Below are 25462 nucleotides of genomic sequence, written 5' to 3'. Positions count from 1 at the left end.
TGCACATCTCCAACTCCTTTTACAGCATATGAAGTATTATTGGCACATGTAACAGTCCCCCCTCGAGGTGCATCAGCTAAAGAATGAAACAACTGTCTGCAAGATGTGACATGCTTGGAAGCACCACTATCAAAGTACCAGGACTGAGCATCATTAGCAGTAAAAAGTGCATCAGCTTTGGAGGGATCAAATGAGCAATGGACAGCCCATGCCCAATCATCCTGAAGAGCATGTGCATGTGAAGCATCTGCTGGCTCATGGGATTCAATGGCATGTGAGGCATTAACTGTCAATCCTGCTTTGTTTTTCTCCGAAGCAATGCACTTCCTGCATTCTGAAATGTCATGTCCAGGCTTGCGACAATAGTTGCATCTTTTCTTCTTTCCTTTATCTGCTGTATTTTTAGATGCATGGGAGGAATTACAGCTGCTATGCGTAGAGGAATTGCAGCTGCTATGCGCAGATTTTGGCTTGTTCATAGGCTTGGAAGCCTTGCCTCTTCCTGTTTGCTGTGAAGCAAATGCATGATTAGGAATAATGGCTTGTCGGTTAGCTCTACTTTGCTCTTCCTGCAAAAGCAAAGTAACAAGCTGATCAAAAGAATAGTGGTCTGGATTACCCATGGCCACTAATCGAAGGGTTGTAGCAAACCCTTGATATGTATCTGGTAGTCCATTCAATGTAGTACTGACAAGCTGTGAATTTGGCACCACCTCATCAATGTTGGCAAGCTGTTCCATGAGGTCCTTGACCTTTGTCAAATATGCATCCATTGACTCACCTTCATTCATATTCACTTCCTGTAATTGCCTTCTCAAATATGCAACACGAGCTTCATTGCGAATCTGATATAGAGAAGCCAATTTATCCCAAGCATCCTTTGCTGTCCTGCAGGACCGGATGTGTGGAATAATGATTCTCTTGCATGATAAAGCAATGCATGAATGTGCATTTGCATCTCTTGCATCCCATCTTGACTGTTCTTGAGTTGGAAGAGCAGCAGCAGGAGTGCTAGAGGAAGAGGCATCAGGAGGAGTACCACCTGCAGAAGGTGCAGCAGTAGAACCAACCACTGTCGCATTGGCTGGCCTCAGATCAGCCCCAGAAACAATATTCCACAAATGCTTTGCAACAAGAATATGTTTCATGAGATACTTGAGATGTTTCCAGGGTACTTTCAACCATATCTTTGGGGGGGGATTTGTAAGAGATTACAAAGAGAAAAGCCCCAAATTTTGCTTAAATTTTGCAAATGTGACCCAATCTATGCAAATCTGACTCAATGTCCTACAAATATAACTGAATGTCCTGCAATCTGACCCAATGTACTGCAATCTGATGCAAAAACAGCAAATTTGGCAAAAGCCCCAAATTTATTTAGGGCAAATAGGCCAAAAAGAGGGCAAATGTGGGAAAGCCCCAAATTTTGCTGGAATCTCGCAAATGTGACCCAATGTCCTGCAAATCTGACTCAATATCCTGCAAAAGACTCAATGTCCTGCAATCAAGCTGTACAAACAGCTCAAGTACAACGTACAGCTGTACTGTCAGCTTAAGTACTGTTGTACGGCTGTACGGACGTACGGTGTACTACTGAAGGTACGACCCTGTATGGTGGCTGTACGGTGTACCACTGAAGGTACGAGTACGGCGAATGTACGACGCAAAGTACAGTGCAGAGTACGGGTACGGCAAATGTACGGAGCAGAGTACGGGTATGGCGAATGTACGACGCGAGTGCAGTTGACGACTCACTGAAGGTACGGCGATGCACGACTGCAGTACAGCGTACGGCGACCTCCGTACGGCGACCCTCGATGCGCAGGTACGAATTGAATGTACGTACGACTCTGAAGGTACAACGGAGCAGATAGCGCTGAAGGGCCTCGAACCAGAGCTGGGAATGTACGCAGAAACTGTACGGAAGGTACAGAAGGGACGGACTGTACGACGCCTGCTTGTCGACCAACAGGGCAGAAAAATCTCCAATGAGCAATGGAGGCTCGGGGCTGAGGAGAGCTGGAGGGCTAGAGCAAAACTTGCTCTGATACCACTGTAGATGCAAAACGAAAAGAGAGAGAGAGAGAGAGTGCAGGTACAGGACGAAGTCGATGTAGAAGTCACGTCAAAATATTAGATTGATGGATAAGGTTCCTAAACACAAGTACAAAGTACTTGTATCTAGGCCTAGGACTAAGTGTCCTATGTGGCATAGAAGGCACTAACACTATAAGTGCCTACACTTATGCCTACAAGGCACATACCATGGCCTATAGGGCATCACTAGAACCACCAAAAGATGGCCTACAGAAATGCCAATAGAAGTCAGAATTTGCAGCAGTGTCCTGTAGTGGTTGATGCCTCAGATCAGCCTAGAGCTGGTCCGATCACTCAGCAAGAACTTGAGCATGCGGCACAAGCAAGCACAGCCATATAGGAAGCCATGACTGTTCCTCGTTGGCTGATCTGTAACTCTTGAGGAAAGCTTTCTATCCCCCTACCAGGCCGTACACGGAGTGACACTAGAGATGCTGAGGATGCTAACAGTTGTGGATCAGCTTGGGTCAGCAAACTACCTAAGGAGGGGAAGCCTGATTCTTGATGATGCATGCGATAATGTGCATTGGATGCAGGTTATGCAAGCGAAGATGGACTCCATCAAGAAAAACCACACTTGGAAGTTGGTGGACTTGCCTACTGGCAAGAAAGCAATTGGGACTAAGTGGGTGTACAAGCTGAAAAGAAAATCAAATGGCTCCATAGATAGGTATAGAGCCCATCTTGTTGCAAAGGGCTATGCGCAAAAGAAGGGCATAGATTATGATGAGATTTTTGCTCCCACTTCCCGTATGACTACAGTCAGGGGTGTGGTTGCATTCTCTGCATTTACTAGATGGCATATCCACCAATTTGGACATAAAAGCTACATTATTAAATGGGGCCTTTAGGATGTTTCTCATCCCATTGGTTTTGTAGTACCTAGCCAAGAAAGCAAGGTATGTAGATTGAAGAAAGCCTTGTATGGCTTTAAGCAGGCTCCTTGAGTTTGTTATGCTAAGATTTATGCCTTTACGACAAGTTAGGGAATGCAAAATGGTCCAATGAGAGCGCCCTCTATGTCAGGAAAGAGGGGGGGGGGGGCACTTGCTCGTCATCGTTTTATATGTTGATCACTGGCACAATGCTGCCAAAGTTGCAGATTTTAAGGGGAGTTTTTTTTTTTTGGCCGAAAAAACAGAGCTGATTATATTACTTCGAAAAAACAGGAATACATGGGGTCAGTCTTGCAGCTGACGGGGCTGCGTTCACAAATCGGATGCAGCCCTAAGAGGAAACAAAAAGCTCTCTCTCAAGGAGGGATCAGGCGGGTGTGAATAAACAGCCAGAGAGGCGGTGAGTAGCGCCACTGAAGGCCCTGAGATGTATGCTCGAAGAAGAGGCCCTGCATATCCCAATCACGGAGGAAACGTCTCCGCTTCTCCCGGCCAGCCCGGGAATCCCCCTGGATCTGGTCCCACTGGCCTCTGAGTGTGTGGATAATCTCACTCCAGATGTCGGCCATGACCTGGGAAGTTGAAAGAGAGGTACCTCCGAGGATCTGCGCGCAGCGTGAGGTCCAAATGTGCCATCCGACGATGCTGCTAATAATCTCCCAGACTGGCTGCCTCACCTGAGAACCTGTGTCCACCTCTGCCAAGTGCTACGCGATGCCCTCAAGCGGCCCCCAAGTCCCCTGTGTGATGAGGAATATAGGGTCCTGCGGGTCTGCCTCGAACAACTGGTGATAGCCAGGTGTGGTGCTGCACCAGCAGAACGCGCCCCAAGTGATCAAACCTAACTCCGGTGCTGCATGAGAAAGGATCCCGAAGGCCAACCTCCACACATCCTAGGCACGAGTGCAGCTCCATAGGCAGTGCTTTGGTGACTCCTCGTCCTCATGACAAATCTGACAGAGTCCTTCCTGACCAATCTGCCGCAACCATCTCCCCACTGGAAGTCCCTTGTGGGCAAGTAGCCAAAGGAAGTAGGAAATCTTCCGCGGCCGCCAGCTCTCCCACAAGGCCTTCCAAAAGGCCTGCAGAAATAGCCTGGAAATACCCTGAGCATACCAACTGGGCCGCTGGGTGGGTGGTCTGCTCTGCATCCTCCCGAGAACGCTCCTGCCCAGTTTCATGCTATAGGCGAAGAAAGGGGTCGGCCCCTGATCTGCCACAACCTCTGGCCATCTCCACTCTCCTGGGTCCCAGTCAAGCTCTGAAAGGGCCCGTCCCTCCCAAAGCCAGAGACGCCACACCTGCAGCTGATCCTGCTCAACTCTAGGATCGATCCGCCAAACCTTCCCCACGAGGCCTACGACACGAACCCTCTGCCACGAGAGAAGGGGGTCGATGAGCGCACCCTCTCTCCTGACTCGGCCGTCCTCCAAAACGGCGAAGGAGACAGAGGTGTCGTCCAGCCGGCCTGCAACAACCAGTGGGATGCCACGAGGGGTGAACTGTCCAAGCCAACGAGCATCACTAGGCATGAGGGTCTGAATCTCTGGTGGAACCAACCATCCGGCAGGAATCGCTCCATCTATCTCTGTACGCCTCGCCTGAGCTCCACAGACACCCCCGGTTGCGGCTGCTAGAGTAGCAGTCTCCAAGTGTCCCTCCAAACTCGAAGGGACCGGGCGGGCCCCCACATCCAGCCGTCCCACGAGATATGCGACCTCTCCCCGAGCTGAAGGCCTAAGGCATCTCTGACCTGACCGTTCCAGATGAGCGGCTGGCGGTCGATCTCCTCCTGACTGCTAGGAGGCGACTGGATGAGACTGAGACGAAGTCGCCTCCAAACCGTGAGCAGGCTACGAATGAGCGGGGAACGGGGGCGGGTAAGCGGTGCAGAGGTGAAGATCCACCTGAGGGACGGTAGCCACTCCCCTCCTTGGCGTGGGGTGCAAGAACTGATCCCCTGCTGAAGTAACATCTTCCACGTTTGCCCCCCCCGGGGTCAAACCGCGGATAACTAACTTGCCCAGCAGGGCCTGACTCTGGAGCTCTGGATCAATGACCCCCAAGCCACCCTCAGCCTGTGGAAGAATGACTGTCTGCCAGGCTACCCTGGCTCTGGAATCTCTGAGACCATCCCCTCCGGACCACAGGAAATTCCGAACCATCCTCCTGAGCTGTGTCACGCAAGATCTTGAGAAGCACCAACAAGAGGCCACATACCAAGCCGTAGCCAGGAGAACCTGATTGACCACAAGAGCACGTCCTGCAAGAGAGAGCTTAGCAGTGCTCCACAAAGCCAGCTTCCGTCGTATGGAATCTAGCACTGGGAGAAACTGCTGAGCTGGCATGATGTCCAGGCCGACCTGAAAACCGAGATATCTAGTAGTCTGCCGCGGAATCCATCTGAAGCCCAAAAACCTCCCCCACTGTGAGCAGGCCCCAGGGTCTATGAGAAAACCAACTGATTTGTTCCAGTTGATTTTCGCACCGGCTGCCGAACAGAAGACCTCTAAGGCCAGCCTCACCCTCTCCAGCGTCATCTCATCATCTTGAACATAAAGCGCCGTGTCATCTGCATACTCCGAGTCCAGGAGCTCAGTGTTCTCCCTGATGGGAAGGCGAACACCCCGAATCCTTGTCGACCTCGCACGAAGAAAGTGTGTTAGCGCCTCGACGAAGAAGAGAAACAGGTACGGAGCAAGTGGGCAACCCTGACGCACTGATCTCTCCAATCGAAATCGCTCTCCCATCCTGCCGTCGATGATGACCCTACTGGAAGCTGTCCTGTATAACACTGAGATACCCTGAATCCATCCCACTGGGAATCCAAGTCTCTCCAAAGTACCCTCCAAGAAGGACCAGTCCACTCGATCCTAAGCCTTCTCAAAGTCGAGAAGTAGGATGGCTAAGTGAAACCCGCTGTGCTGAGCCCACTCCGTCGCCTCTGAGAAGGTGAAGACATTATCCAGGATACTGCGATCCTGGACAAAGCCTGTCTGAGTGTCATGAATGAGGTCAGGAAGTAGTGGCCGAACTCTGGCGCTGATCATTTTGGCAAGGATTTTATAGGCAGTGGTGAGGAGAGTGATCGGGCGCCACTGACGGATCTCCTGCCGATCTCCCCCCTTCGGGATGAGGCAGATCAATCCCGAAGAGAGGCTCTCTGGCATATGTCCGCTGCTGAAAATCTTCTGGAGGGCTGCAAGGAGGGGCTGATGGATCTGATCCCAGAATGAAGTGAAGAAGGCTCTAGAGAGCCCATCCTCACCAGGGCATTTCTACCCATCGATGGCCATCAAGGCCTCCTGCATCTCGACAGTGGTAAACGGTGCCATCAGCGTCGTCTGCATGCTGGGCTGAACAAGGGCCGGAATGTGCCTCCACACCTCCTCGCGGGAACGTCTGGTGCGGGGGGCAAGCTGCTCCTACTGGAAAAGAGTCCTGTAGAAGTCGGTAGCCAACCCCATGACCTCCTCCTGGTCGGTAATGATGTGGCCATCCGCTGTCCTAAGACTCTGGATCTGGTCACCTGCCGCCCTCTGGCCATGCGTCCTGAAGAACTCTCTGCTCATCCGGTCGCCCTTCCTAGCCTAGTAGGAGAGGGAGGCGTGATAAGAAAACTCCGAGCGACGCTGGAGAGTCTCCTCAAGAAGGGCTCTGTCTCGGAGGGCCTGGATCCGAAGCTCCTCCGAACCTGGAGCTGCCTGCTGGAGCCGCTGAATGGAGGCGAGGTCCCTATGAAGAGCTCTCTCTCTGCCCCACCACTCCTGACGAACCTGAAGGGCTGCTAGCTGGCAAATCTGGCTGGACTCCTGCAAAGCCTGCGCCACCGACTCTGCCAGATCCACGCACTCGCCCCAATCTCTGTCCCAAAGGCTACCGATACTACTCCGCACCTCCTCCCTAGAGAATATGGAATTAGGAATCCTGCACGAACGGGGGGGAAGGGACTGAGCTGCCGAGTCTAGTGTCAAGAGCACTGGCGCATGGTCGGAGAGTGTCGTCCCTGGCACTACACCCACCTGACCACCTCTGCTGATGGCCCAATCACTGACATAAAATTTGTCCAATCTCTCCAGGAGTCTGCCCCCTTCCCTGCGGAAACCCCACGAGAAGTCCAAGCTCCCGTGCCATCGGCGGAAGGACGGGTCTCTCCAGCTGTCCCTCCCTCCTGTCGCAAAGAGAAAGGAGTCCCAAGCGGACTGCTCTGCTTGAGCTATACCTGTAAACTCTGGTCCTCCAAGGTCTCTAGATTGTTGAAGTCACCTCCAACAATCCACGAATCCATGTCTGGGAGAAGCTCTGTAAGTGTCCTCCAGAAGGTGGCTCTGCGTCGGAGGTCTGTGGGTGCATAAATGTTGAGGACTCCTATTTTGGAGCCCTCCAACTCTAGGCCAACCCACAGCGCACGGCCTGGGATCAACGTACCATGGCCAAAAACTCCCTGGGCAATCGACTCGCAGACGGACGTACAGACACCGCCACTCCTCCCCTGTGCTGTGATCGAGGGCTCCCAATAAGTGTGAGAGCGTCCAGGGAGGATCTTCCCGCAACTACGGGTATGAGCCACTGAGAGCTTATGCTCCTGGAGCAGGAGCATATCCAAGCGACCAATCACTGCTGGTTGAAGTTCCTGTCTCAAGATAAGCTTCCTAGGACCACGGGTACCAGAAGAATGAAACCCGTTCACATTCCAGGAAACAAGGTGTAAGCTCATGGTGAGGACTGGTAGGCTGCGAACAACTGTTTGCTCGCGGCCGAGGTCGGTGAAGAGGCTGGTAGTTCGGAATGAAGGCGCTGACGCTTCTGTGAGGGTTTGGAGGGGGAGGCGGGGTCATCCTGCCCGTTCTTCAAAACCTTGAGCAAAGGCGTGAGGCCTTTGGTGCCATGGACAAATGCTTTCTCGAGCCAGTTCGAGATCTCTGATGTAGTCATCCCATAGAAGGCGCGAAGTTTCTGTGTTGTCCAGACTCTGACATCTTGGGGGAGGGGCCAAGTCAGAGGGGGCTTGAGGATCATAATCAATCTGAAACGCTTGGCGACGCATCACCACTGCAGGCGCATGTCACCCTCGGATTACTGGGTCTCAAGAAGCTGTCCACTCGTCGGGCCTCCAGGAGCAAATCTGAGCGTGTGTCTGCTCTCTGAGAGCCTCCCAGATCGAGTCGTCTGTCCAAATCTCGGTGCCGTCGCTGAGAAAAGTGAAGGCAAAGCTGGGTCCATCCCTCAGGGCCAAGGCTGCGATCTTCCCATCCGCCCCTTTACGGAGCAAGAAGATACTGATGTCGAGGCAAGCTGGGAAGGTCCCGAGGTCGGCCACATCTAAGTAATCCCAGGGATCGGACCTGTAGAAGTCGCGAGGGAGCTCTCTCTCCTGGAGCTGAGGCCCGTCAGAATCTACAACTGAGGGGGCCAGGCTAGCAGACAAGGAAGGCTGCTCCTGGGGCGGGTTTGTCTCGGGGTGCCCTGCCTGGGGTGAGGAAGGGGGAGGAGGCTGCGGGGCAGGAGACACTGACTCCACTGAAGCGACTAGCAGGGGGGCTGCACGCGGCTGAGAAGCCACCGGTGAAGCAGACACTGCGGGAGAGCTGAGAGGGGCGGGGGGGGGATGGGGCTGGGGCTGAAGAGGAAGAGGCGGGGGCTGAAGAGGAAGAGGCGGGGGTTGAGGCTGAGGGTCGAAAGAGGGGGACAGCGGCTGGGGTAGGGACTGGGGCTGGATGGGGGGGAGCTGGGGACCGGGAGAGAGGGGGGCCTGAAGCTGCGGGGGGCGGGTAACAGACGAAGAAGAAGCTCTCCCTAGACCCTGGGGCAGCTGCCTGTCAGGTCTCTGAGGCACTGCTGCAGGCTGGGTAACCTCTGCCTCCTTGCCTTTGTCAGAAGTCTTCTTATTCTTTCCTCTTTTCCTTCTGACCTCGGTCCAGCCTCCAACCACCTCTGGACCGGACTCCGGCTGCCTCTGCTCTGCCTGGCGTGGCTGCCTGGAGGGAGGGGGAGGGGGCTGCGGGGGGGGCGGGGGGGACCGAGAGGGGCTGGAGAAGCGCGGGCAAGCGGCAGCCAGGTGCCCAAAGCCATGACAACGCAGGCACTGGCCTGGCTGTCTTGTGACTACCATGCTCTGAGTAATGCTGCCAACATCTGTCACAATCTCGATCTCCGCAGGGAGGGACGCAGGATCTGCCACAGCCACCCGGACTCTGGGGGCACCTGCCGCAGCAACCGCGTCGACAAAAGTGTCATGCATCACCCAGTCAAAGTGGGAACCCAGGTCCCTGACTATCGGCCGCAACTCAACAGCAAGGCCAGGAAATACTAGCGTCACTAAGTGGCGAGGTATGCGGAACCGAGCATCAAAGTTCGCTGCGCTGAATCCTCGGTACCAAGGGACTATCATGATGATCTTTCCATCCACAGATGTGGGGGAACCAGCAATCAGGTTGCTTGCAGCTTTCGCAGTGGAGAGTTTAAGCCAGAAGATGCCCCTTCCCATAAGGGCCACCTCCTCGATGTGGCTATCCTCTAGCATAAGGGTAGATTGTAGCCAATCCCTGATGGCTGGCCTGGAGGGAGAGTGTCCAATGACTCTGCCATAAACTGAGGTGTGGGCGAAGTCATTGGCAGCCTGTTTTACCAGGGACGACTGTTGCTCTGTCAGAATCACGCGGTAGGCTTCTGGAGAGGGGGGGGGTCCGGCTGGGCCTCCGGTTCCGGGCAGGGAGCTGCCATACCGCCAAGACAGACTGCGAGAACTCCAATGAGGAAGAGGCTGCCACCAAAAAGGGAGGGCTAGATGAGGGGTGGAGCCTGGGGGTGGATGAGGGAACGGCGAGGCGAGGCGACGGCGAGGTGATGGCGAGGCGAGGCGACGGGCAGTGGCGAGGCGAGGCAGAAGAGAAGGCGAGGCGAGGCGAGGCGAGGCGAGGCAGAAGAGGAGGCGAGGCGAGGCGGAAGAGGAGGCGAGGCGAGGCAGTGGCGTGGCGAGGCGAGGCGGAAGAGGAGGTGAGGCGAGGCGAGGCAAGGCTGAAGAGGAGGCAATGGCGAGGCGAGGCGACGGGCGGAGGGTGGAGGCGATGGCGATGGCGCGGTGAGGCGACGGGCGAGGCGAGGCGGAGGCGATGGCGAGGCGGGCGAGGCGAGGCGGATGGGGAGGTAGGGGGTAGATGCGATAGCGAGGGGAGAAGGGCTCGCAGGAGCAGCAGCGCGTCGCGAAATTTTAAGGGGAGTTTGGGCTGACTGCTATTATTTGGGCATTCAATTTGTGCAGGATGACAGAGCCATTGGGTTATTGCACTCCAAGGATACTAGCAAACTGTTGGAATGGTTCAGATTTAAGAATTGCTGGTCCATTTCCACTCCTATGGCACCAATGCTTAAGCGGGATGTCCCATTTACTTGTGTAATATGCGGTCCTTTATTCAGTAGGCAATGTTCCAGGTGAGCAAATTTATTCACAGCCCTAAGACTTCTCATTGGCAGGGTGTGAAGTGTGCGTTGAGATACCTGCAAGGTACACAGAGGTTTGCTATTTCAACAGGGGGGGGAGGTGACTTGCACTTACATGCTTACAACGGTTTTGATTGGGCTGGTGACTTTGATACTAGGCAGTCAAACAGTGATAATTGTTTCTTATTGGACTCATGCATTTCTTGGTTGAGTAAGAAATAGTCTATGATTGCTACCTCATCTTGTGAAGCTGAGTAAGGGCAGCGTTCACAACCATAGTCGAGTGTGTTTGGTTGAGGCATTTATTGGACGATTTTCATGCATCATTGGAGGACCATACTTCGATTCTCACTAACAGTCAAAGTGCGATTGCAGTGGTGTGGAATCCTATCTTTCATGCTCGTATGAAACACATTGAAATTCACTATCGCTATGTTAGGGAGCGGCTACATGGACGGTAGGCTATTAGCTTGATCTTTCTGCTCTACACAACAGAATTTGGCGGATATGTTTCCCTAAGCATTACCTCATCCAAAGTTTCAGCCTTTCCGTAAAGCTTTGAACTTTATCCGTTTGGCGATTGATATTTACCTTGTACATTATGACATTATCACTGTAGGGGGTGTTAGAAATATTCATTTTTCTTAATGCCATGGCCAATGTATCAAGGGTTATGGACATTTTCCCCCTTTATTAAGGTTTTTTTACCTAACCTCAATTAGAAGTTGAGTTTGTGGGTGAGTTAGTCACCACACATGCTTTGAACATAGTTAGGCTCCATCCTAGGGTTTTGTCTCTATGACTACCCTAGCTTTGTAGTTCATTGTTGTTACCGAAATTCCATTTTAGCTTCCTTTAGCTCCATTCTCTCACATTCTCTTGCTTCCATTTCCAACAGCTCCAACCAAGCCAATAGTTTTCCACTCGACAAGGAAATGCCTCCTCCAAAGCCTTAGATGAAGATGGAAAATTAATGGGTGGTAGCTCCCCATCTCAAGTAACAACCAAACTTAAGAGAGATCCCATCCAATGGGATTGGATAGGATAAGTAAGATTTGCTAGATAAGTGTGTCACAACTGCAATAGACAATGATTTATTGCCTATCTTTGTCAGTTGGTTACAATTGCATGCATTGGTGATGCCCTAGTCATATGCATTGAAAACTTTCTTAAGAATGCATTGCTAAAGAGAGGGTGGCTGGTCTCAACTATCAATGTTCTCATAAAAAGTTGGTTTGTATTTTTGTTTGAGAAGGCGGAAAAGGTGAGTGAATTGCTAAACCAAGGCTTGTGGTTGGTTAGAGACCAATCCGTGTACCTTGATTTTTGGTCATCCACATTCGCCCAAATACCCCAAATCAACGATTTCCCCTGTGTGTGTAGACTTTTATAATCTTCCTTTAGCTTGGCAACCAAGTTCATAGGCTATGTTACGGTCTAGGGGTAGATTAACCGAGATTTAAATCAACACTCACTCGCTCTCTTTCACTTAGTTCATCACTGAAAATGGAGGATACATAGATGAAAGAAATCAACACGATAAAGACTCTAAAAAAATATTTATTATTGATGTATGCGCATGTCATCCTGCTTCAACATGTATCCACTTGCTTGGTACTATTTCTTTTTGTTTTTCAATAGTATGCTTATTAAGAAATGAAATGTTTTCCTACTGTTCAGTTACAGTTCAGTTACAGGGGACTAGGTCTAGCATTTGAGGGTGGACCCCCTTGCTTGGGGTTATGGGCATTAGTGACCCACAAGAGTGATGGCCTCTCTTTGAGAGGGACATCTGGAAAGCACACGCCACCTGAGTACCCAAACATGGGACCAATCAAATGCACAGATTGCATACCGACCTAGGAACCATTCAAGAGAATGTTCCCTGAGCTTTGGGTGTGGGCCTGGCAGCATGCCAAGAGTAATGGAGATACAAGATAAGACGACAAACAAATGAGCTCAGTATGGCTCAATTATGACCTTAGAGTACGTCAATAGATAGTCTAAGCTGTTAGGAACCCGTGGGTGCGATCAGAATTAAATTCTGACAACTTTGAAATTTTAGGGTTTTTGGGAGTGACGTGGCAGCTGACACGTGGCAGACTGCCACATGGAATCTGAGCTGGCAGGTCAGTCCACCTGTCCCACACATGTGGCAGCATGCATGGCAAGTGGCAGGGCATGCAGGCCAAGTGTTTGGCCCCAAATCTGGTAGATTTGGGGCAGGTGGTGGGCTGTCCTCTTTGGGACTGCAGCCCACCAAAAATCTGGGACAAGTGTCCACCTTCCACTCTAGGTCTAGGGGGGGGGCTGAGCCTATAAAAGAAGGCCTCTCCCCTTCATTCCACACATGAAAATTTCGTCACTTTTCTTCTCCCTCCTTTTGGATGATGCAGCAGAACCTCTCCAGCTCCTTGGGTGCAGCCAGCTTCTCCCCAGGCCATTCTCTCACCTCTACAACAGCACATTCTCTCTCTACAGTTCCAGCCCCTCCTCTCCAGAAATCTGCCCCCTCTCAGCTCTTCTGGAACAGCAGCAGCATCCTCTCTCCTTCACCTAGCCTGGAGCAGCCACAGCCCCTTTCTCTCTCCTGCTGCAGTCTTTCTCTCTCTACTGCAGAATTTCTCTCTCTACTGTTCCAGCCCATTTCCCTTGCAGAAATCTGCCTTTCTGTGCACCTCTGGAACAGCAGCAGCTCCTCTCTTACATCTCCTCCCTTGGGATCAGCATTGGCACTCTCTCTCTACATCTATCACTCCATAAAAGCTTTCTCTCTCTAGCCTACAGGCTGTTTTTCTAAGCTGTTCTCATTCCAGCCCCATTTCCACACTCCCCTCACCCAAGGTAGCTTCAGAGGCATCAAGGACTTCATCTACAAAAGGGTCAAGTCACGAAGGGAGCCTGTATTGTCAAGTTTGTCTCATTTACAGCACTATTTCATGTTGTTTCTACTATCTTCTAGAAACTAGTGCTTGTCTCTAATGTTGGATGTAAGTGGTGATTGTTGCAGGCTTCTTCCTTGTGGATTGGGCAAGCCAAGAGCTGAAACTTGAGCTTGGAGTCCTCCTTTTTGTTGTCTACCTTGTACATATGCTCTTGAGTCTTGTATCTAGGTCCTAGGTTTTCACTGAGTTCATCAGTTTGGAAGGTGCATTGCACCTTGGTCTTGTATCTCCATTTTCAAGAATAAAGTGAGCCTGGATAAGGGGGGGGCCCCGTCTTGGCCCCTCAATCATATTGCATTCTCCAATGATGTCACTTTGTGTTTAAGCTGTATAAGTCTTAATTCCAGCTTAATTGCAAACTCTTAAGTTCAAGTATATGTGTTTGGCAACTCGCAATCATCTCATTCAAATGCCTCTGCAAAATCCGTTGTTTGAATTGATAGAAAGCACCGAGTAGTTTACATTGGTATCAGAGCTTAGGCAGTGGTCCTGTACTCTGTGCTTTCTCTTGTTGAGTCTCTCCTTCATTGAGTCATCTTGTCATCATGGCAGCCACCAATGGACCTGACCCTCCTCCTAACCTGCATGAGTTGAGTGCTCTCTTGGCAAACATTGCTCAACAGGTTCAAGTGCTGGAAAGCAGCCAAGCAGAAACTCATGACATAAGGGCCCAATCCCAAGGAAGAGGCCGTGCGGACAACACCAACTCCAACAAGGAGGGAAGATCATCCTCTTCTTCCCCTCCTCGAGGTAGACGGCGTCATCGGAGTCCATCTCCTTCGTGACGTCCACGGAGACAAAGGTATGCAAAGCATAAGGTACCTCTTGGAGATAAGCTCTTCAAGTTTACCAAGTACAAGGGAGAGGACAAGCCCGAGGTCTTGCTGGCCTGGATCCGAGACCTCGAGTATTTCTTTGAGGGGGACGAGTACGAAGACAAGGCGAAGATCCGGTTTGCCGTCCTGCACATGCAAGACCGTGCTTCACTCTGGTGGGCAGCTATGGTCAACACTGGACAGCAAGCCCACACCTGGAAGCACTTCAAGAAGAACTTGATGAGGCACTTCCTGCCTCAGGAGTTTAAGAGAGATACAATGGTGCAGTGGGACATCCTCCGCCAACGCCAAGAAGAGAAAGTCAGTGAGTATGTTGATCGTTTTTGGGATACTTTGTTAAAAGTTCAAGCATTGAGTAGGAAGGATAAAAAAGAGCAGCAAAGGAAGTTCTTTGCTGGCCTACGGTATATCGTTCAGCATGAGGTGGACATTGCCACTCCTACTTCTCTCGAAGACACCATCAACATTGCCTTGAAGGTGGAGAAGAAACAATCTTTCTCCAACAAGCGGAATGGCAGCAACAAGCAAAAGTCCCAGGGAACCTCTTCCAAGGAACAAAAGGGTAAGGAGACAGCAAAGGACGCACCAAAAGAGCAAAAGTCAGCCAGCCAGCCTCCTTCGAAGAAAGCAGCCCGCACTTTCAGCTCATTGTCTCCACAACAGAAGCAAAAGTATTACTCCAAAGGGCGGTGTTTCAAGTGTGGCGATCGAGGCCACAACTTCTACGAATGCCCTCAAGCTGCCAAAAACAGCAGAAACAAAGAGCAGCTGCAAATAAAAGACGGAGGGCGTTTGCAGTGAAAGAAGGCCAATGGGTCTTATTGAAATTTGAGAAAGCCCGGTTAAAAACCAAAGTGGGCAAAAAGTGCATCTACTTCAAGCTATCCTTTCGATATTATGGTCCTTTTCAGGTGTTGCAGGTAATAAATGATGTCTCAGTCCGATTGAGACTTCCAGAGCATTGGAAGATCCACAATGTCTTCCACGTAAGCTTGGTGAAACCCTTCATTGGGGAACCACCTCAAGAGCCCACACTGGACGATGCACCTGAAGTAGAGGACACTGAGATCTTGTTGATCCCAGAGCAAATTATTTTGCATAACTTCACTACGGGACGTCGAGGCACGACTCGCAAAATGTACCTTTTGAAGTTCAGAGGGCTCCCATCCACCGATGCCGAATGGGTGGACAGAGCTACATTTCAGGAGTGTCCTGAAATCCTGGATGCTTATGAGGAAGCATTTCAGTTGCGGACAACTGAATGAAAGACGGAGGGAATGTCATCCTGCTTCAACATGTATCCACTTGCTTGGTACTATTTCTTTTTGTTTTTCAATAGTATGCTTATTAAGAAATGAAATGTTTTCCTACTGTTCAGTTACGGACCAATGGGGACTAGGTCTAGCATTTGAGGGTGGACCCCCTTGCTTGGGGTTATGGGCATTAGTGACCCACAAGAGTGATGGCCTCTCTTTGAGAGGGACATCTGGAAAGCACACCCCACCTGAGTACCCAAACATGGGACCAATCAAATGCACAGATTGCATACCGACCTAGGAACCATTCAAGAGAATGTTCCCTGAGCTTTGGGTGTGGGCCTGGCAGCATGCCAAGAGTAATGGAGATACAAGATAAGACGACAAACAAATGAGCTCAGTATGGCTCAATTATGACCTTAGAGTACGTCAATAGATAGTCTAAGCTGTTAGGAACCCGTGGGTGTGATCAGAATTAAATTCTGACAACTTTGAAATTTTAGGGTTTTTGGGAGTGACGTGGCAGCTGACACGTGGCAGACTGCCACATGGAATCTGAGCTGGCAGGTCAGTCCACCTGTCCCACACATGTGGCAGCATGCATGGCAAGTGGCAGGGCATGCAGGCCAAGTGTTTGGCCCCAAATCTGGTAGATTTGGGGCAGGTGGTGGGCTGTCCTCTTTGGGACTGCAGCCCACCAAAAATCTGGGACAAGTGTCCACCTTCCACTCTAGGTCTAGGGGGGGGGCTGAGCCTATAAAAGAAGGCCTCTCCCCTTCATTCCACACATGAAAATTTCGTCACTTTTCTTCTCCCTCCTTTTGGATGATGCAGCAGAACCTCTCCAGCTCCTTGGGTGCAGCCAGCTTCTCCCTAGGCCATTCTCTCACCTCAGCAGCACTTTCTCTCTCTACAACAGCACATTCTCTCTTTACAGTTCCAGCCCCTCCTCTCCAGAAATCTGCCCCCTCTCAGCTCTTCTGGAACAGCAGCAGCATCCTCTCTCCTTCACCTAGCCTGGAGCAGCCACAGCCCCTTTCTCTCTCCTGCTGCAGTCTTTCTCTCTCTACTGCAGAATTTCTCTCTCTACTGTTCCAGCCCATTTCCCTTGCAGAAATCTGCCTTTCTGTGCACCTCTGGAACAGCAGCAGCTCCTCTCTTACATCTCCTCCCTTGGGATCAGCATTGGCACTCTCTCTCTACATCTATCACTCCATAAAAGCTTTCTCTCTCTAGCCTACAGGCTGTTTTTCTAAGCTGTTCTCATTCCAGCCCCATTTCCACACTCCCCTCACCCAAGGTAGCTTCAGAGGCATCAAGGACTTCATCTACAAAAGGGTCAAGTCACGAAGGGAGCCTGTATTGTCAAGTTTGTCTCATTTACAGCACTATTTCATGTTGTTTCTACTATCTTCTAGAAACTAGTGCTTGTCTCTAATGTTGGATGTAAGTGGTGATTGTTGCAGGCTTCTTCCTTGTGGATTGGGCAAGCCAAGAGCTGAAACTTGAGCTTGGAGTCCTCCTTTTTGTTGTCTACCTTGTACATATGCTCTTGAGTCTTGTATCTAGGTCCTAGGTTTTCACTGAGTTCATCAGTTTGGAAGGTGCATTGCACCTTGGTCTTGTATCTCCATTTTCAAGAATAAAGTGAGCCTGGATAAGGGGGGGGGCCCGTCTTGGCCCCTCAATCATATTGCATTCTCCAATGATGTCACTTTGTGTTTAAGCTGTATAAGTCTTAATTCCAGCTTAATTGCAAACTCTTAAGTTCAAGTATATGTGTTTGGCAACTCGCAATCATCTCATTCAAATGCCTCTGCAAAATCCGTTGTTTGAATTGATAGAAAGCACCGAGTAGTTTACAGCGCATCTCTATTGAGCTTGTTGCAGATTACAAAGGACAAACTTGAAAGACTTCGACATAGACACAGAATATAATTGATTCTTTGGAAAGTAACAAAAAGTTTTGAAATGAGTGAGTCCATTCTGACCGTATCTAAAGAAAGTTTTACGTAACTAGAGCCAACTATGGGATAGCTGTGGACGAACTGGTCACAAGTCAAATAGGAATTTTCTCCAGCAATACAAGCTTGAATTTGTTCATGTCTAGAATGGACATTGAAAAACGGAAATATTAGTGGAAAGGGGGAATGGTTAGAATCTCCTAAAAGGGATCAAAGAAAAACATTGGATTTTTCCAAGCTCCAAGAGGCGCTGCTCCAAGAGGCGCTGCAATAGCTTACATGTTGCAAGATAAACTTAAAGAAATTGGAAGGTGACAATAATGAACATTCAATAATCTGGGATAGTTCTAGTTGCTACCTTCCACTAGAGTGTTCGAAAAGTTACTCCACAAATGACTACTCTCAAACTTTAAAAAATTACAGAGTACTGAAGGGAACTGCAAGTCTGCTACCTATTCCCAGAACACACAAAACAATAGAGGAGTGAAGATGTGAAGGAAACTGAAAATGGAGAAAAACCATCTCTTGGCGCACCCATCGTTAGCCAATGAGGCTCTCACATTCCCTAAACTAATGGCATTGCAGGGTCCACAATGTGTTTTTAGCGGGAGCTCTCCTAGCACTTTGCCCTCCGTACCATTCTGCAGCTTCTTTCACTTTGCCCTGTGTACCTTGCCTCCGAAAGCATGGCATGATTCTTTCAGAATTCTTTCAGGTACATCCAGTTGATCTTGTTTTTTCTTCATCTTTGTTTCACGGATTCTCTTCATAGCCAGTGTTTCTCCTTCACATCTCCTTAGTAGTGAGCTTAACAGACTGATAAAGCTCGATTGGAGCAGCATTGCTAAAATGATGACAATGCATATTTGGTCAAAATTTGTTGGATAACTAGTCATCACAGCAGTTATTGTTATAGTCATTGTTTGTTGATGAGTGAACAAGTCTCCTTGATTCAACAGCTAATATTTATATCTTTGCTTCTATGGCATTTGCCATTACCCTTTAGCTGCTTCACGGAAGATACTTTCCATCAGCATTGAGAGTCCTGCTCTCAAATTTTTGGTCTGGGACGTTTTGTCTGTCAACGTTGTATTTGCCATACGCCCTAATTTTTGGTACAATCAAGTGAGCAGTTTGTTTTGTTGCACAATCAAACGATCTGTTTGTTTTGTACAACTACAACAACATTGTTTGCTCATTGAGTCCCATAGCCAGCCATTTGTTTTGCTTCACTGCCATTCGTATCATGATCCTCCAGTTTTATGAATCCACATTGCTACCAAGTTCACTGTAGCTCTCAGCGGCCACAACAGTCCACATCTCGTCTACGGAACTTTGCCTTGTGCAGGTAGCATTTGCTATCTTGATTGGGATTTTGGGCTGCTTCTCAGACATGTGGAGTGGCTACTTAACTTCCATGGAATTGGACCATTGAAGATTGAATTCTAGTGGGCTATAATATGTCACATCCTCCAAGGTAAATGCTTCTTCCCTTCTTATAAGTCACTGAATTTCTCAACTGTTGTGACTTCCACAAAATCACAATGATGTGAAGAGCACAACTGGTCACAATTGTGGGGAGCTAGTCCCTCAATCAGACTGTTGTAGCTGCATTTTTCCCAATAATGAAAAGACTTGTCCAAATCATGGAAGAACTCCTAAGATGTGGGATTCGAACCTGAGGCCCTATTTACATACCATGACAGCATCTCATTCTCATAAATGGGAGAACACGATGCCTTGCTGGGAAGCTTTGCACCTTTAAAGATGTCAAGGATAGAGAAGGGGAACATGGCTATATCCACCTCTCGTCTAGGAAACTTTGCCTTGCATTGTGACTCGCACAACAATCACAATGATGTGATGGTGCACAACTTGTCAGAACTGTCTAGAATGTATTGGTAACAAAAAGAATTCCCTCGACCACCTTGGTTTGATTATTCTTTCTAGGTGACATGATGGCGGTTTGGCTTGATCATCGTAACCTCGCAACAATTTGGCCGTTCATGATTTATAGGCATTGGAGTTTCCAGAAACTTCAGCTTACAACATCTCTAGGGTGAAACTGTGTTGCCCCAGAGTCAAGATGTAAGAAACTTCAGCTTACAACATCTCTAGGGTGAAACTGTGTTGCAACTCAGTTTTACCTGTACCCACAAATGTATCTTATTGAAGTTTGGCATTCTCTAGTTACAAAACCCATCTAGCTTGAATCCATTTTACTCACTGCTGTGACTGATAATCTTTCCAAATCAGACAATAAATAATTTTTATGACATCATTTCAAATCTTTGATTTGTGAAGATACCATGTTTATGATCTTTTCCTTTGGTTATTTGCAGGCAAGTTTCAAACCCCTTGGGATAAGTATTGCTGTGGCAAAGGATAGGGCAATTGAATCTCTAATGCAGGTTTACATGGTTTGAAAGCATGTCTGTTTATTCCCATTGTGTACTTCGTTGATAAATTCTTAATTGACTTAAGGTTCTTTTTTGTAGGTAGGAGATTCTTTTGTGCTGAATTGCTTGGAGGAGGGAAATTATCAAAACTTAATGAAGCACTTTCTAAAGAGATTCCCTCCTGGAAGTGGGTAGAATGCTATTGCTGAGATATGTATTAAATTTATATATTCTTGTTTTTGTCGTTTAAATGTTGTGGATTACTTATTAGCATCCCATAGTTAGAAAAAAAACAAATTTATGCTAGACTTTCCTTGGCTGGTAGAACGCTGATGCTCAACCAGGTACTTCTGGCTACCATGCGGTATGTGGCCTCTTGTTGGTGTTTCCATGTACACATCATTAGACAGTTGAAGAGGCTGCTTAGGAATTTCCTGTGGTTCAGTTTCATAATAGTATATGAAGGAGGCTAGCGTTTGGAGCACTGCTAGACTTTCCTTGGCTGATAGAGCACTGATGCTCACCAGGTACTTCTGGCTACCATGTGGTATGTGGCCCCTTGTTGGTGTTTCCATGTACACATCATTAGATACTTGAAGAGGCTGCTTAGGAATTTCCTGTGGTTCAGTTTCCAAAGAATTAATACATACTTATTCTTTATACCTTAGAATATTGTCATGAGAATTTGTTGATATGGTATATAGAATGTCTAGTATTGGTGACTGGCTCAGTGGAGGTTAGGAGATCACTTCCCCAGTTTGCTGGTACTAGATTTCAAGATCATGAGAACCATTCTGCAGGCTTGGAGAGAGATCCTTATTGATCCTCACTAATTCAAATCTGAGTGTTTCAGCGAGCAGGGAATATGTCTAGGAGTGAGAGGAGGACCAGCTCCTTTCTCATACTTTACTGTAGACACCTCTCCAGAATCACTCTTACTCAGCTGTTGGATCAGGAGGTTTTAGCAAAGTTATAGGATTGCTGGAGAGCGTTTGGTCATGAGATCTATCCCATTCAGTAACTAAGTCCAAGCGGAGGCTTTAGATGTTTCAAGGGAAAAATCTGGCTAGTTGGACTAGGATTGGACTAGGATCCAAGGGATGTCTTGGCCAACTTCCATTGCTCCAGATTCTCTTGTTCCAAAGGAGACCTCTTGCTAAGTTGGACTAGGATCCAAGGGACTGGTAATCGCCAAGTTCCACTGCTCTAGATTCTCTTATTCCATTCTTTCAGTATTCCACGAGGATTGGATACAGGGAATGTTTCAGGGGAGACATCTTGCTGAGTTGGACCTAGATCCAACGGAGTGGTCTTGGCCAATTTCCACTTCTCCAGATTCTCTTGTTCCACTCCCAATATTGCACGGGGATTGGATATAGGATTCAACAAAGAGCCACCCATCATCTACCTACAGGTGCTTAGTATTGGCTGGCACAGGGTATATAAGAGCATCATCTGTCGAGTTTTTGGTCTCATTTTTGGGGGTTACTAGGGCCAAGAAAGTCTCATACTTTCTTTGCTAACTATTCATAGAGGTACCAATAACATTTGCTGCTGTTCATCCATTGTTATGGAGGAAGCGAAGGTGTTCCAAAGAAGGATTGTAGGTTAGTGAATAATGCTGATGGCCTTTAATCTTTTTGTTGTAATTGAAATGGCATTCATACAAAATAAGATTCTATGTTCAATATTTGGCTTCACCTCATTCAAATGTGTTTAACACGATGTTGTTTCACAAGGCCCTAACCGAGTTCATAGTGACAAACATTTCGACCACCCTACAAATGGCTTTCTAATGAATATTGAGAGAGTGCAAGTCTATAGACAAGTTTTGCACTCTTTGTTTCAATAAAGCCCTCTGGGTAGGTGTTGGATGTGCCTAATATTTGATATCATTGTATAGTTGAATTCCCTCTACAAAGCAAGCTAGATTAAAAAGAAAAAATTCTTTCTTCTCTAGTGTATATTGTACAATTTCCTCGAGATGTTTTGCTAATGATGTTTGGGCCAATCCTAATGGTCCAAATGGGTTTACCTAGGTATCTTATTTTTTTGACGCTTTGCCATTTGTGAAGAGCACGAAGATGTTGAAGCATTGAATTCATCTAAATGAACTTGGCTTTCCATGATCCAAGTTCATGATTAAGCATATGAGTTTCTTTCTTGATGATCAAATGTAGGGTTGAGATCTCCTTAGGTAGAGAGTTGTAATAATATTGTACTCTAGAGAGTGTATCTTAAACTTCAATAGAAGTGCCAACATGATCACAAAGAAATCATTTTTTGCTTCCAATAGGGCCTATGCTTGTATTGGGAGTTGGATGGACACGAGTTTGTGTTTGGTTTTTATGAACCTCCTAGCTCGAGCTCCATTTCCTACTGCTGATTGTAGCCATGAATGTATACTTTCGAGAGTGAGGCTATGTTTCTTCACCCCCACAAGGAAGCTAAGAGGGTGCACTACCATATTGCAACCAAATGGTGCCCCGATGGCATTAGTGATGGAGTTATGGGTGAGGGTCTTGTAGTTTATGCCATTGCTCAGCTCGATCTGCACTCCTATGCTTCTTGGACAGTGTCACCCCTTGGGATATCATTATTAAATCTTTTACAATTGTTGACTTTTGGATTGTTGGAGGGGATTTGGACATAATTTTATTTTGTGAGACAAACACAAACTGCTTTTGGGGCATCAAGTGATGAAAGACGAGTAATCACAAGAGAAAGAAAGAAAGAAAGTCTATTAAAGTATTTGGAAGACCAAAAAGGGTCTATGAGACAAAAGGAAGCTGATACAATGAACTGATGGGTGGAGCCACTAAACAGGCATTGACACCCAAGACAAATACAAGATAAAAAATCCGTAGTCCTGCCCATAGCGGCGTTGGTACATAGAAGGAAAGACTCTTTGAGTGGAACTTAGTGAGAGGGTCAACTCTAGGAGGGGGCTGTCGATGTGTGAGGTTGCTGCGGGGGCAAAAGTCCTGTGATAGCGCAGTGGTGGCTGTCACCATGTACAGCCCTTTGAAGTCTCCTGCCCGTAGAACAAGTGCCACAATCACTCCTATGGGTCGTGCATTTGGTCTAGTAAGCATGGAGGTAAGGTCCCCTAGCGTGATTTGTGCCTTAGTGCGTTGGCGAGTTTGACTTTTCTTAGGCTCTAGCTCGGGTCCTCATGGCTGCCACCTTTGTGAGTCTTGCGGATTAGTATTGAAAAACTCGGTGATTGTGAGAAGTTTTAACGGTCTTCAAGCAATCCATTGCAATGGTTGACAATTAGTTCGGCTGCAAAATGCAAACCCTATGTCTTGATAGAGGGGGGAAATTCAAAGTCAAATGAATTTGCAAAATTCTTGGCTGAGAAGGGTGTCACACATTAATGTGTTGTACATTACACTCCAGAGCAAAATGGTATGCTTGAATGTAAAAATTGGTTACTCATGGAGATGGCCAGATCCATGGTCAAAACAAAGGGGCTACCACTCAACTTTTGGATGGAAGCAATTATGTGTGCCAATCCTGTGTTGGTCCCGCAAAAGCATTGAAAGTGGCTACATTTAATCAAGCTTGGCATGACAGAAAGCCCAAGGTTGATTATTTTCACACTTTTGGTTGCTTAGCCTATGCACATGTGCCTCAAGAATTGAGGGGAAGCTTGATGATAAATCCATCAAATGCATTTTTGTGGGCTCTAACAAAGAAAGCAAGGGCTACCACCTCTACAATCTGGTGATGAAGCGGATTTTTGTCAGTAAGAGACTATTTTTGCAGCCTCTTGCTGAACTCGGTAAACAGCAAAATCATGGTTCTTCGATGTGTTTGCTTATAGCTTTTGATGCAAAAGCCGAATACACGGAAATATTAAGGCATTGGTCAGTGTGAGGTTAGTAATAAGGTTTAGGGGCACTTTTCCCTCATCAAGTTTTTCCCGCTCACCATTGTTAGTGTTTGAGTTAGTTGTTTGTAAGGGTCTCAGTCTAGGGTTTTAGGATTTTACACCCTTGAAGTTCATTTTAGCCTTCAATTCTCAATACAACAGTTGAACGAGTTGCTTCTCCTTAACCTTTGTGCACCTTGCTTCCATTTCTCACAGAGGACAACTCTAACAACCATTAGTGGCACATAAGAAACAATTTGCTTAAAACCCCTAAGCAACTCAAATCTTTGGAACCATCTTTTTTAAGACGATGGATTATCACAAAACATAAGGTCCTTACCAAGTTTTGACCTTTTTTTACAGCTGATCGCTTTGAAGGGGTGGAGTATACTGAAGATGCAAATGGATGTCCCATACTAATTGAGGCGTTGGCTTACCTGCAATGCATTGTGAAGTCTCGTATGGAGACAAGTGATCATTGGGTTTGTTATGGTGAGGTTGTTGATGGGGCTGTCTCCAAGTCTGATGGCCGTACTGCAGCACACTACCGAAAAGTTGGAAATTACTACTAAACCTTTGTACACCATCCGCTAATACTTTCCTCAACTTACTTGCCTGTATAAGTGGATATTGCTTCATTGGTTGTTGACAGTTCTTGTGTACAGGCCTGTAAAATTCATTGTGTTATAAAGCATCTTGATGTAATCTTATATGTAAGACAAAGATTTGTTATTGATGATGCCTAAAGTTATTGGGGTAGAGGCACTAAGTTGTGATCCTTCCCATTGTGAAATTGTTTGAATCAAATTGGGGACTGTGTATAACGAAGGATAATATGGTCTTATTCAGTTTCTGACCTTTCCACTTTCACTATTATTTTCTGTCAATGCAGTACAATCAGTCGGTCTGCATTTGTGTTCTTTGAGCCTGATATATCCAGGGTGTCCCATTTCCAATACATACATTCAATTTCCTTCATTTCGGCTCAAAATGAGTACTAAGAGCAATTGGTGTGTTCAGATTTTGATTTAGTTGCATGAGGTTGTCTTATGTCCTTGTATCTGTTGCACGAGTTCTATGCTCCATAATATACATCAATACAGCTGAAAGACTTCAACAGGTTACTCAGTGTGTTTCAAATCAACTATGAACTCTGGCCTTCATAAGGCTCGGTACTCCTGACAATAAGACAAAGAGGGAGACGACGAACACAACAATTCAACAAGAATGCAGAATAACCACTGGTTAGATCTACTAACAAAAAGACTAAAAAAAGGTGTCGAGAATATGAGTCTGCTGCCTGTAGCAAACTCACGCAGTGGAATGATCTCGAGGAGGCGAGGGCACGGAAGCAGAGGGTTTACTGTTGCTTTTTGGATTTTCGCAAGGCATTTGACACCGTTCTGAGAGCCCGCCTCATACGACGTCTACAAGATTTGGGTTACGACTAGGAGATCATCTGGGCTGTCATGGCACTTTATGAGCTAGTTTCAGGCAGAGTCTGAACAGGATCTGGATGGACAGACGAAATCATGAGCACTATCGGGATCAAACAAGGGTGTCCATTATCACCTACCTTGTTTGGCCTCTACATTGATGAGACAGTGATGCAGACACAGGAAGGGGTAGGTTGCTCTCTCGCGGGCATGTTAAATTGGATATTTCTTTACGTAGATGACGTGGCTCTCTTGTCTTCCTCAGTAGAGGGGTTCCAGAGACACCTTGACGCACTACAGTCCTTCTGTGAGTCTC

At 47.7% G+C, this 25462-nt stretch overlaps 1 protein-coding gene across 1 annotated transcript in view; it reads left to right on the top strand.

Moving 5' to 3' along the window:
- Positions 1–24632, top strand: part of LOC147891847 (uncharacterized) — an 84917-nt gene extending 60285 nt beyond the window's left edge. Inside the window, exons 8-10 of the mRNA XM_087387895.1 lie at positions 19777–19845; positions 19933–20020; positions 24074–24632. Of these exons, the coding sequence (XP_087244021.1) occupies positions 19777–19845; positions 19933–20020; positions 24074–24282 (366 nt within the window). The 3' untranslated portion in view covers positions 24283–24632. The remainder of the gene's footprint in view (positions 1–19776; positions 19846–19932; positions 20021–24073) is intronic.
- Positions 24633–25462: the final 830 nt, after the last annotated feature.

The sequence above is a fragment of the Dipteris shenzhenensis genome, chromosome 17, assembly GCF_047967505.1.
Source record: "Dipteris shenzhenensis isolate YYH24624 ecotype China chromosome 17, Dip_SZ_1.0, whole genome shotgun sequence".
NCBI classification, from domain to species: Eukaryota; Viridiplantae; Streptophyta; class Polypodiopsida; order Gleicheniales; family Dipteridaceae; genus Dipteris; species Dipteris shenzhenensis.
This window is presented reverse-complemented; position numbering and strand designations above follow the sequence as displayed.